We start from the raw sequence: 13,799 nt of genomic DNA on the forward strand, positions 1-13,799 counted from the left end.
CCCTGGATGTGAGGGGAGAGAAAATGCTTTTCTTACACTTCAATTTCACGCGTATTTTCTTTGCGACTAATGAGAGCCTTAAATACGGCGCCAGACGTCAGGCACGGCTGTGAAGGCTGACATTTTCACATACAGCGGCACCTTGTCACCACGGATGAAGTCCCTCTACCTGGCTGCTGAAGGGTGTGTGTGTGTGTGTGTGTGTGTGTGTGTGGATGTTGGTCTATAACTATGTGTAGGAGTTTATCTGTGAGGTGGTTTTGGTGACAGGACCTGACGCAAAACATATTCAGCAGCTCAAAGAAGAGAACAGACCAGAAGGACAAAAGAGAAACAGTTGAGAAACAATCCTCCATCCCTCCTTCTCTACCTCCTCTATTGTGTGCGAATGTCCTGATTCACGGAGAGGCAATGGGCCTAGTATCTGTAACCAACTAACTAACTGTACTGATAGACTGCATTTAATTGCCGTTGCTTATAGAATAGGACTTCAAAGCCATGAGCTCATCATTGCTGCATTGTTGTCATCCTCCATGAGACCTAAACAACGGTCTCCCCTCTTTTTGTTGTTGTTGATCTACTGTACACACAAAATGGAAGTCTGGGTTAATTACATAGCAGGGAATGAAATGGTGAAGATGAGACAGCTAGTGCCAGGGTTTATGCAATTATCTTCTACATCCAGTCAATGAGACGGAGGGGGAAGGGCATATCACACAGCTAGGAGTTACCTGTTGTTCAATATTCAGTATGTGGTTTCGATTTCCCTTTCCTATGTAGACCAACCCATTCAAATGGAGAGGAATGTATGACTGACACACACACTTGATGGACATGTTATACTGGTGCCACCACTATCGTGTTTGGGTGGTGTCTGTCTCTGAGGCTCCCCATAGTGGCCCCTGGTATGGCCCACAGGCTATTCCCGCTCCAGGCAGAGCTTTGTGTGAACACACAGGATGATGGTGTGACAGCTTTCATATTCTGCAGGGCCCTGCCAATCAGCGTAAACTCGTCTAGAAGTCATCACTGCCAGAAACAATTTCATTTTAATGTGCTCATTAGAAAACTCACAGCACCTACATAATCGTGAGCCACGGCACACAGTGTTATTGCAAAAACTGTTTCCTTTAATGCTGCAGTAGAAAAAAAAGGTTATATGAAGTCATATAATGGGTGCTTCATTGTCAACAACAACAACAAAAAAACACGGCACAGAATGCATAACAGTGTCTGTGCTGTTTACATGCCAATATTTTACACCTAATATTTCTGTACACTGGCAGCTGTCAGTTACTTTAGCAAATGTACTGCCAAGAATGTAGCAGAACTGTCAATCAGAGGTGAGGTAACCATGGTTACCTTTCATATCCCAAAAAGATAAAGCTGCAGTGCGGAATTGTGGGAGAGTAATTAGACAGGAAAAAAAAAAGAAAATACCAATCCAAAGGCATTCTACGATATGAAACAACAACCAAGAGTGCTTATAAATAAGAGGTTACATGTGGAATTCTTCATTACTTCATAAAGTAACATCTTTTGTACAACCTTTATATTTTAATGTTCAAATACCGGCACATGTACTTGTCTTGTACTAGAGGTTTAACCCTTTGAGCACGAGGTGGAAATAAAAGATTTCTGGGTAATTTTGTTCCTCTTATTTTCATATCATTTGATTAAATAACATATTTATAAAACTATTGTGCAAAACAATTTCATTAGTGTCTTCATATATTGTGCACCAGTAGATAGTCATACTCCTCTTAAATTAAAAATATAAAAATGATGCATAATTTAGACAGGAATTAGTATATATGTTTTTATATACATTTTTACACAGACCTGAATTCATAGAGGCCCCTGATTAAACAAAGTAAAGGACTTCAGATTGAGATTTTGCATCACGTACAATGCATCTTTAGAGATTGGTTGTTGGACAGGGACATTTAGTACTTTCATTGTGCAGCTTACAAACCACACAACAGCTTGGTCAATTCCAATCTAAAATAGTTTGTTTTGATAAGGGTTCTGGATCATTCGGGTAGAAGTGCTTGGCCGTACTCAGAGGGTTAAATTTCAGATGCTGACCCCAGCACATAAAGGTCACATTAACAAAAAGAGAGCGAAAGAGAGAGAAAACAAAGAAAAGTGCACCAGATTTAGTTACCAAATGTTTAACTAAACTGTTGAATTTATGCATGCAGCTTATCGCATCTCAATGATGCCAAAATATAAAGAAATCAAATCCAATTTACACAACTTTCAAATGCATACCACTTCATTTTAAAATATTGTTTAACCTTCATATGTTTCATCAGTGACAACAGCAAAAAGGAGAGCATAAACAAACAAAAGCTTCTTGGGCCAGAGTGAGTCTACCTTAAAGATAATCAGAAACCACGTGCCGAAACTAAACAGTTGTTCTATGGCATCGTTGTGCAGTTTCATCACTTAATAGTTTTAGTCCTTTTTTGAAAGAAATGTCTGTGAAAGGCTAAAGATAGACCAAGAGAGAACGTGAGAGAGAGAGCACAGCATGTCCACAGCTTAGTGCTACTGTTTCTCTAGCTCACACACATACATAAGGTGGTCCTCTGGGGATTTCCCATGGGTCTTGCTCAGGTGGAGCTTGACCGCGTGCTTGCTTGCAAAAGTCCGGTTGCAGAGCTTGCACTGATACGAGGTGCTGCTACCGTCCTCGTCAGGGGAGGGAGACGGGGAGTGGGCGTGGGAGTGAGAGTTGGAGTGGTTGGAGAGCAGTTTTTCGGACAGGCTTTTGGTGTGACGTGAGATCTGGCTGACAAGCTGTTCTCCAGACAGTTTTGCCAGGTCTCTGAGTCTGAAGCCCAGGTGAGACTCCAAGTGGCTGACGTAGGTGGAGGGGGAACGAATCTGAGAAGCACAGTCGCTGCAGAAGAACACTGGGTGGCCTGAGTCCAGGTTTTTTAAGAACTTCGTCCCTCCGGTTCTCCTCAGCTGGTACTTGACGTTGGCCAGCCAGTGGCTGATGGTCGTCATGGAGAGGCCTGTGAAACGGGAGATGTGCATCCTCTCCTGGGGGCTCAGGTCTGACATCACGTACTTCCCATCGCCAGTCTGCCGGAGGCTGGCAGCGAACTGGGCCTGTAGGATGTGCAGGTGCTGGGGGTTCCAGTTGGACTGCCGGCCCTTGCGTTTCTGGGCTGGAGAGATCTCCTCTAGCTCTTCTTGAGTGGAACCCTCGATGTCAGACCTTTCCGACAGGCTGTTGGGCGTGGAGGACTTGGAGGCTTGACTCTCTGTCAGGTTTCTCAGCATGTCTGATATGTCAGACAGGGCGTTCTCACGCAGCGGGGAGTTGGACATGAATGAAGCCACAGCAGACGAGGCCTTGGCCATGGTGGCTGTGGAGGAGGGGGAGACAGAGGAGGGTGTTGATGTGGATGACGACAGGGCAGCTGAACCCAGGGAGCTACTCTTTTCGTTCTTGCCTTTGGTCAGGTCTATTGGCTGGTCGTTGTTGACGTGGTAAAAGTAGCGGTCCAAGTGCTCATTGTTTTTTTTGGTATGAGCTGGGGTGGAAGCGGCGACCGCGGCCTTCTCTGCCAGGCTGTTGCTCATCTTGAAGAGCATGCTCATGGGGTCCAGGGACGGCAGAGCAGGCTTGGCTGCTTTACCCAGGTGGACGTTCATCACGGACTGAAGCGCACTTAGAGGATTGACGAAGGGCTGCTCTGGCGGGTGGTCTGTAATAATGGCTGTGCTGCCACACAAGGCAGAGATGGGGGATTTGACAGCCGACTCCATTCCGTTCTCCAGCGACTCCTTCATATTGGTGTCACCGTTACAGTCTTTGTGGCTGCCTCCTCCGATGCTCTCTGGGGTTTTAGAGCCTCTCCTCTCTTTAGGGGACTCCCCTCTGGCTGACTCCCCAGCCTCGCTGCTGCAGGGGGAGGGTGTGGTTCGTCTCAGTGGGGATGCCCTTACATTCGGCTCCCGCATCTTCTCCTCCACCTTGGCTACTTTCTCAGTCACCTTCTTCACCAGCTCCTCCATGGCGTGGAAGTTGTTTTTGGGGAGCGGAGAGGTCTGACGGCTGGGAGGGGAGATCAGAGGTTGGTTTTTGGCGTTTTGGGACAGGATCTCTCCTCCGGGGAACATGTACTTCAGAGCTGAGCTCTTCCCTGAGTTGGCCAGTGAGAGCTTCATGATGTTGGGGAGCTGGTATGCAGCATGGATGCTGGGGTAGCCCCCCCAGCTGGGAGCACCGTTCTGTGCTTTGTTGATGGCTGATGTCACTGTGTTCTCCAAGGACTTGAGGATGTCAAACCCTCCCTTGGGGCTCTCCTCCAGATCCTCCTCTGTTAAGTAAGAGTATTTGGAGGAGATATCGAATTTCTCCTCTGTCTCGTCATCTCCGGTCTTCTTGTCTTTGCTGCTGTTAGTGGTTTCCTTCATACATTCCTCTTCCTTCTCCTCCTTCTTAATCTCCACAGCCATGGCAGGGGAAATACTAGAGGGAGGAGGTATAGGTGGAGGAGGTGGGGAGAATGCTGTGGCTGCCAGTGGCACAGACTGGAATTTCTCCTCACCGGCAGAGATGGTGGGGACGGGCGGTGGGGGAGACTCCATGATGGGCTTGCCTTTCTTAATGGCAGAGTTTGTGACCTTGATGAAGTGACCGGTCACCATCATATGTGCTGTTAGCTCCTGAAGTGTATCGTGGGAGCTGCCACATTCCATGCATTTCAGGATCTGGGACTTCCTGGACTCGAACTGCCATGCATAGCTGGCTCCATTCTGGTGGCCGTAACGGTTGTTTGGGGTGATGTAGGGGTTGGATGCCTTGTGTAGGGGGTCATTATGGTCATTTAGGGAGGGTTTGGGGGTGCCCCCGTTGGAGTCTGGGGAGCTGGGGAGGTCGAGCTCGATGGGGGCTCTCTTCCGGGCGGAGGAGATGATCTTGGCTGCCACAGGAGTCACTGGCTCCTTCAGAGGCACTTTCTGGTAGTGTTTTGTCTTAATCATGTGGACACTGAGGTCCTGCAGAGACTCAAAGGAATGTCCACAGTACATACACTTCAGGACCTTCTGAGCATCCTCTTTCCCTTCCATCTCCAGGAGGGATCGTTTGCGTGGCTTGGACCAGCGCTTGGTGCCGTCGCTGTCTGTCTCGTGGTTGTCATCGCGGTAGTGGCCTGTCTCATTCATGTGTACGGTCAGCCCCACCAGCGTGTCGTAGGCAGCACTGCAGTCCTTGCAGCGGAACTTACTGGCACCTGTGAAGATGGAGCCGTAGAGCTTTGTGCTCTGACGGTAGAGCTGCACGGTGCTGAATAGGTTGTTTTGCTCCGCCGCTGGGTGGATGAGTCGGTTCTGGTTCTGAGAGACCTGCTGGAGGGTCTTGGCCACGGCGGACTGGTGCCAGTCGTAACCATTGCCATTGCTGCCACAACTGCTGCTACTGCTACTGCTGCTGCTGCTGTGGCTGCGTGGAGGTTTCTCCACCGCTGGCGGCTGGGTGAGGTTGAAGTTCAGAGACGACCAGTAAGAGTTGGTCAGGAAGCTGGTGTAGATGGCCTTCATCTGCTCCAGGCTGTCTGGCCCGGTGGTGGCGCTGTCCTCCATGGCTGTAGCTGTGGTGGTGGCCATCATGACAGAGGACGATGGCGACAAGGACGTTAGGGGCACCTTCGCGACCTCCTCCTCATTTTTGAGAGAGGCACTCTCAAAGTCTGACATGCGGTCACTGGACTCACTCAGGTGAGACTCATTGTCCAACTCATGGCCGGAGAAGTCGGCCACGGGGGAGTCATGGAAACCAGGCCGGTCATTGAAAAGGAAGTCCTTGTCTTGGCACATGTACTTGACCGCAGGCTCCTCCTCCCCGGCAGAGTCCTCCCCCTCCAGGTCCTCATCGAACAGGGCAGCCTCCTTCTCATCCTCAGGGGCATACGCTGAGGAAACAGAGAGAGAAACAGAGAGAGGATTGTTATTACCACAGTACCACCATGTCTAATGATGAAGATCTCCAATTTGACATTCTTGCGATGCCTTGCAAATCAGACAGTTGATAGAAATACAAAGCCCTAGAATGTCCTTCCCATATCAGAAAAACAAAGCAATCACAGACGAGACTACTTCACATCATAAACTGTTGCTGTAATTCCATTTCAACTTCCCCGTTGCATTTACATTGTTTTCCAAATGGGATAAAGTTCCTCCCTCCCTCCCTCCCCCTTTGTTCTTTACTGCAGAGAATGAGAAAGACGGAGAGAGAAGAGGGAGAGGAAATGCCTCTTCAAACACAACTTGCCACCTTATTCTTCTCAAGGGGCAACAGCTTGAAATTAAAACTAAATTTGAAATTAATGAAGCACATTCTGGAGGTGGCATTCGTTTCTGAAGTAATAAATTACTTGTATCAACCTCCGAGACAGCAGTTCCTGTCTGTCAATTAATATGTCTTACGCTTCTTCTTCAGCCTCTAATGCATTTCTTAACAGACACGCTCACCATTTAAATTAAGCATGCATTTTCACTCATTACACAGCACAGGCTCGCCTATTCGTAAATAAAAATGAATGTATGTACGTCTCCAATGACAAATCTCTCAGAACAAAACACATTTACTTCAATTACAAAAGATGAGAAAGTTTAGTTATTATTTACAGTTTAGCCTGGAGAGTATGCTTTCAATTTATATTCAAATCCCTCCTGTTTAAAACAATCAAATGTGGATTGCAGTGAGATGGAAACATACAAATAAAAAAGCACTTTCTATCATTGTGCAGACACATACGCACATATATTGTTTTGTGATGGAGGCTGTCTGAAAATAGTGGGCTGGAAGACAAGCAGAGATTACAGACAGGACATTGGGACCGTTCCTGATTCCTAGCAGTTCATCATTCGTTGTCCAGGTGTGTAAACTAAGGACAAGAGTGACAATGACAATGGTGTGTCGTTGCAAACGTTCTATCGTCATCAACAACTCCTAAAGGTCACTTGAATATATCTCAACAGTCAGAACATTATCTATAAGAAACCTATATATCCGCTTTAATACCGGACACTATAATGCTATAGCAACAAAAAAATAGCACTCACTTATATATACAATATTCATATATGTATGTATTTTTTTTTACAAACGACTATCCAACGTTGCAAAGACAACCTATATCTTACTGTCCTTCCTATATTCATTCCGATAAAAAGTCAAGGTATAAAAGTTAAAAGAATGGAAAGTATTTACTAAAACTTATGAGCTTTGTGGGAAAGCCCCAGCCTCTTCATAAAGGTACAGTTATACCTGGTGACATTGGGTAGCTTCCTCCAGAACCTGCCAGCCATGTCACACAACACGCTCCACTAGTGTTACTGCTGACTTCTATCTCGGAGCGGTACTGAAGGTGTGAGCACTGCATCAGCCCAGACACAGGGAAAAAAATCTCTGTCATTGTCAGGGGGCTCATTCTGTTGCCTTTGGCAGTGTGATGCCGTGGGATAAACAGATGCACTGAAACACGCAGCAGCTCCCAGTCGTTGCGCTGCAGTAAAAAACGCTGTGCCTCCAGGCAGTCTGCAGCCTTTCAACTGAACAAGCAGGCTGCTTAATGTTCAATCTCACACATCAGCATGCAGCAAGTTGGAATCGGTTACCTTATGTATACTAGTGTCTAGGATGTATACAACATAATACATTGTTAAACAACACCTGAATAAGAAGGAAATGTGTTCTTACAGCCAATTATTTTGGTAGCATGTCTACTTAAAATGTTACAGCATTTCTGAAGAATGTATACACATAAATCATAGGGATTACACGATTATTATATCCAGAGTAGACAATATACACTTTTACATTTAGATGCATCATCCTCTATAACGGACATCTGCCATTTTGTGAACAGATGCAGCAATGCTCAGAAAAGCACAATTGGAATACGGAGCAACACAAGATGGGATATCTTAACATGTAATCCAACACCACACACAACTCAACAACCCTCAACAACCCTGATCATGCAATGCACGCACGCACGCACGCGCACACACGCGCACACACACACACACACACACACACACACACACACACACACACACACACACACACACACACACACACACACACACACACACACACACACACACACACAGCCATCTGTTCTGAATCAGCCAAAACGACAGCTGTTTAAGAGAACAATGCATTTGCTCAGGAAGCAGTCAGAACAGCACTCACATCGAGGCCAGACACCCATGTGAAATCTCCTTCCTCAAAATACAACCCAGACATAAAGCTGTTAAATGTAATTAAAACACACACGGAGAAAGGAAGGCATGGGGGAGGGTCATTTTAACACCAAAGCCAATAAATCTGCAGTGAAACCTTCGCTACCGCACTAAATATAAATGTATAGTTCACTGAAAATATCATTACAACACTGATTTGAATGTCATTAAAATGTGCAACTGAAAATACAGCGTGAGGCAAAAAGAATATGCCTCTCTCTGTGCCAATGCCAAGTTATTTTTCTACTGAACCTCCTGCCTCCCTCTCAAGTGTGAACAAACCAGCCGAAACACTAACCTTGACCTGAACTTGACAGAACAAAAAACAATATTGTGTGTGTGTGTGCGTGCATGTGTGTGTGCGCGCGTGTGTGTGTGTGTGTGTGTGTGTGTGTGTGTGTGTGCGTGCGTGCGTGCGTGAGAAAGACAATGAAAGAGATACTGAACGAGAAAGGGAGGCGGTTTTGTGAATGATTCCTTTAGTTTGTATTTGTCTACGTGTGTCTCGCATTAAAGTAACATGGAGACGGAATGTAACGCAACACACACACAGTGCACAACTCACTACTTAAACCTCAGCTTTTAGCCTAAGGCATGGAGAGTAGAGAGAGTGCGAGAAAGACAGGAATAGACGTGGAGGTAGGAGGGAAGACAGGCAGAGAGGAAGGCGGGAGGTCTTGGAAAGCCCTCAAACCTGAGGCCACACAGGGAGCATCTCACAGGCCTCTGGACCAGCGCCAGGCCACAGGGCCCCTAAAGTGACCGTGGATGTGTGTTCCAATATTGAGCTTTCAGCCCTGGTGCGGGCAGAGCCAAACGCTCTCCGCCACGCAGGTGCTCTTTTAATTAGAAAACGAGATGGGTGGAAAAGAAGGGAGAGCGAGTGAAAATAACCTCTGAATTAATTGGCAGCAGAGAGGAAGAGAGTTTGATCTCATTTGCAGTGGGATATTAAGAGGGAAGACCCGTTGAGAATGGCTCTTTGAAAATGGGGGGAGAGACGTGTGCTTTTGGGATTGGGACCGCGGAATGCACAGCGATTAGTTGACTTATCAAAAATAACACATTTATCTGTATCAAAGGATTCCATATCCAAACAATCCAGCTCTGAGCCCCCAATGTATTTCCATTATATGTCATGCCCATCTGACATCTAAATCTTGCCTACCATTTGATACATTCAGTCGGTTGCTGTTAAAACTCAGTGGCAAATTATTCTGAAAAAGTTATTTCCATAAAAGGTCAAGTCTGGTCGACGTGATTGTATACAAGTCAATACAAACACTAAGGGTTCATTTTAGTCAAGAATTATGCTGTTAGGATACAGTTCATCATCATTACATAATCACTTCACAGGCAAATCATCCACACAGGCACTCTATTACAGCATGTATACAGAACTGTTTAGGAGTGAAACTGTGGAATGTATGACACACACTGTGTGTGTGTGCGTGTGTCTCTGGTGTGTGTGTGTGTGTGTGTCTCTGTCTCTGGTGTGTGTGTGTGTCTCTGGTGTGTGTGTGTGTGTGTCTCTGTCTCTGGTGTGTGTGTGTGTGTGTGTGTGTGTGTGTGTGTGTGTGTGTGTGTGTGTGTGTGTGTGTGTGTGTGTGTGTGTGTGTTGTGTGTGTGTGTGTGTGTGTGTGTGTGTCTCTGGTGTGTGTGTGTGTGGGGGGGGGTCTGTAGTCACATGCCTTCATCAGTGTCACAGTTTTGGTTTGAGGGACAATTTCAGACAGACCACGGGACACATTTTATCAGACGAGAGAGACACTTCACTAAAAAAGCAGGAATGAATCATCACGGTAGCCAATCAAATATCCCCCGAGTTAACCTACTCTGCCTGGCCAGAACGGAGAAGAGGAGCAAAAACCTGCAGGACCATGAATACCTTTCTGTGTCGAGGTGAAGGTGGAAAGGGAGAGAAGTGCTAGTTGGTTGCTAATGAAAGATGCTAAATATAGCACCAAACCCCACGTTGGTAATGGGAGGTAGCTAGCTCCAATACAGCAGTATGCCTATCTGCTAAATTATATCATTAGAAAGTTATCATTTAGCTTAAGGCAGTGTCAGCCTTAAACTGACACTGCCAGTGTGGTAGTGGAGAGCATGAGATAGCACCATACCCTGTCTCTGTCCCTCCCCTCTCCTCCCCTCTGATGAGATCCTATACCTCCCCTTCTCCTCTCCCTCGCCACTCGCCGCTACCATGACCCGCGTTAATGAAGTTAATTGAATCTGAGATCAATAATGCTTAATTATTGCGATTTGACATGCACAGACAAATTGGTTGGGCGGGCTGTGTGTGTTCTAATCTAGTGTGTGTGTGTGTGTGTGTGTGTGTGTGTGTGTGTGTGTGTGTGTGTGTGTGTGTGTGTGTGTGTGTGTGTGGCAGGGAGGTGGGTAAGGGGCCATTTCTGGCTGGAGCGAGGGATTGAAGCGAGGGAGAATGGAGGCGAGGGATCGCCGAGGCGTGCCATCGATCGTAGAGAGATGCCCCATCGACCCAGACGCCTGACGAATGGAGCCAGCTCTCCAAAGCTACAAGTAAACGCTGCCTCCGAAAGGAAAGGCTACTTTAACCAGCCTCCCTACCCCGTCCAGCCGTCTCTGTACAGCCCAAGACCACCAGGACCTATTGAGATGGATTAAAATAGCAATGTTGCAGAGAGAGAGAGAGAGAGAGAGAAAGAGAGAGAGAGAAAGAGAGAGAGAGAGAGAACTGTATATAGACATAATATGACATAATTTGAAATGTCTTTATTCTTTTGGAACTTTTGTGAGTGTAATGTGGACTGTTCATTTTGTAGTGTTTATTTCACCTTTTTTTTATGATCTATTTCACTTGCTTTGGCAATGTAAACATATGTTTCTCGTGCCAATAAAGCCCCTTAAATTGAAATTGAGAGACAGAGAGAGATAGACAGATAGAGAGACAGAGATAGAATGCAAAGGAATCGGTGACACGAGGATACATGTCATAAGCACCGCAAAAGGACCTAGCTACTACGTGGAGTATTTGCATATGCATTGTGCTGGCGGGCCGGCCGGCCGGCGCCTGGCTGTGTGATGATGAGGCGAGGGGAGTGTATATCTGAGTGAGGGTGGATTAGGGGAGATAGAACAGGTTAGGTAGCGGGGAGTCGGCGGGAGCGGAGGCGGAGGGAGCACGGTGGAACTGTAAGATTATGCATGAACACCGGTGCGAGCGCGGCTAATCGGCTGCTCATGCCACTCAGCTGGAGAGTGGCTGACAGCGTATTTACACACCGTGCCTCGCCGTGCCGCCGGCTCCAGGTGCCTTCCTACATGCCTGGCCCCCTGCCGTCGCCATCCCTCCGCCAGGGTGCTTCCCCAGCCCATCTCCGAGCCTTGACACGCCACAGAGTGCTACTGACGCGTTCTCAACAGAACAAATAGGAGATGTCCTCCTCTCCCAGCCCTTCCTATCTATGCGCTGGAGAAATAAAACAAGGCTTCTCCATAAAAGAAACCTTAAGTTCAGGTTGTTTTCTTAAACGGTAACGTTTAATGTACAAATGACCTGTACCCCCGCACTTTGACTCGGTAACGGTACCCCCTGTATATAGCCTCATTACTGTGTTACATTATTGAATTTCTTACTTTAGTTTATTTAGTAAATATTTGCTTAACATCTTTGTCTTGAACTGCATTGTTGGTTAAGGGCTTGTAAGTAAGCATTTCACGGTAAGGTCTCCCGTTGTATTCGGCGCACGTGACAAACACAGTTTGATTTGATTTGCTTTGCTCGGCGTTCACAGACCAGCGGAGAAGCATGGTGCTGGGACGTTCAGTAATAAACGCAGTGTTAGTGGAGGCCAGGGCACGCAGTGTTAGTGGAGGCCACGCCACGCAGTGTTAGTGGAGGCCACGCCACGCAGTGTTAGTGGAGGCCACGCCACGCAGTGTTAGTGGAGGCCACGCCACGCAGTGTTAGTGGAGGCCACGCCACGCAGTGTTAGTGGAGGCCACGCCACGCAGTGTTAGTGGAGGCCACGCCACGCAGTGTTAGTCGAGGCCACGCCACGCAGTGTTAGTGGAGGCCACGCCACGCAGTGTTAGTGGAGGCCACGCCACGCAGTGTTAGTCGAGACACGCCACGCAGTGTTAGTGGAGGCCACGCCACGCAGTGTTAGTCGAGGCCACGCCACGCAGTGTTAGTGGAGGCCACGCCACGCAGTGTTAGTGGAGACCACGCCACGCAGTGTTAGTGGAGGCCACGCCACGCAGTGTTAGTGGAGGCCACGCCACGCAGTGTTAGTGGAGACCACGCCACGCAGTGTTAGTGGAGGCCACGCCACGCAGTGTTAGTGGAGGCCACGCCACGCAGTGTTAGTGGAGGCCACGCCACGCAGTGTTAGTGGAGGCCACGCCACGCAGTGTTAGTGGAGGCCACGCCACGCAGTGTTAGTGGAGGCCACGCCACGCAGTGTTAGTGGAGGCCACGCCACGCAGTGTTAGTGGAGGCCACGCCACGCAGTGTTAGTGGAGGCCACGCCACCCAGTGTTAGTGGAGGCCACGCCACGCAGTGTTAGTGGAGTCCACGCCACGCAGTGTTAGTCGAGGCCACGCCACGCAGTGTTAGTGGAGGCCACGCCACGCAGTGTTAGTGGAGGCCACGCCACGCAGTGTTAGTCGAGGCCACGCCACGCAGTGTTAATCGAAATAACGCCACTGACAAATCCCCCTACTATATTTGATTTGGACTTATTCTGGATTACCTAACCACGACGAGAGTCCTGTCTTTCTTTAAACACTACTAAAACCACATCAAACCACAGCAGTAGTTTTGTAGCGAATCCCAGATTGTACCGACACATTGAGAAGTGGCGTGGAGAGCCGTGTTCCTCAAAATTACACACAGGCTCAAAATGACCCCATTCAGACAGGTCCACCGACACGCCCCACAGCTCTGAACGGACTTCCCTCTGAGAGACAATCTCACCGTGAAGTTTACAAAAGGCAGAGACACGGCCAACATTTCCCCAGTTGGCCTGAATGACTGAGAGAGACCTGGTTTCTGTGTGAATTCTGTTGTATGAAATGCTGGCAAACTGTAGAGGAGGCACGAATCATTAGAACAAGTGTTTTTCTCTGTCGGTGTCCATCCTGTCACATCCGTCCCATCGCATGACTTGCCTAGTTAAATAATGGTTAAATAAAAAATTTAATAAATGAAAAAATAAAATAGGCATGTTGGGTAGTTGAGGACAGAAATACAACAAACATTATCGTTTCTTTCTGTCTCGCACACACTCCCTCAGCAACTAGAATAGACTTACTTCAAAATGCTTAGACAGTGTCTGACAGAGACCGTGTCTGGCACACCCATAGCACAGGCATAGTGGTTCACAGAGAATGTGATTATACTATATTAAACATCAATACTAAAAAAAAGGACCTCTTCATATCCATACAAACTGCCTGTGTATATTAGTCTATCTAGCCAGGGGGTTATGATAATTGACTCCCTAAACATCCATTACTATGCCGCACTCTGATGCGC

General features: G+C 47.5%; 1 protein-coding gene across 1 annotated transcript in view; it reads right to left on the bottom strand.

Annotated features, from left to right (window-relative positions):
- Positions 1-1,107: 1,107 nt before the first annotated feature.
- The window catches only part of tshz3b (teashirt zinc finger homeobox 3b), a 34,286-nt gene continuing 21,594 nt past the window's right edge, over positions 1,108-13,799 (bottom strand). The window contains exon 3 of the mRNA XM_029721879.1: positions 1,108-5,936. Within this exon, the coding sequence (XP_029577739.1) occupies positions 2,554-5,936 (3,383 nt within the window). The 3' untranslated portion in view covers positions 1,108-2,553. The remainder of the gene's footprint in view (positions 5,937-13,799) is intronic.

Source organism: Salmo trutta, chromosome 29 (genome assembly GCF_901001165.1).
Source record: "Salmo trutta chromosome 29, fSalTru1.1, whole genome shotgun sequence".
NCBI lineage: Eukaryota > Metazoa > Chordata > Actinopteri > Salmoniformes > Salmonidae > Salmo > Salmo trutta.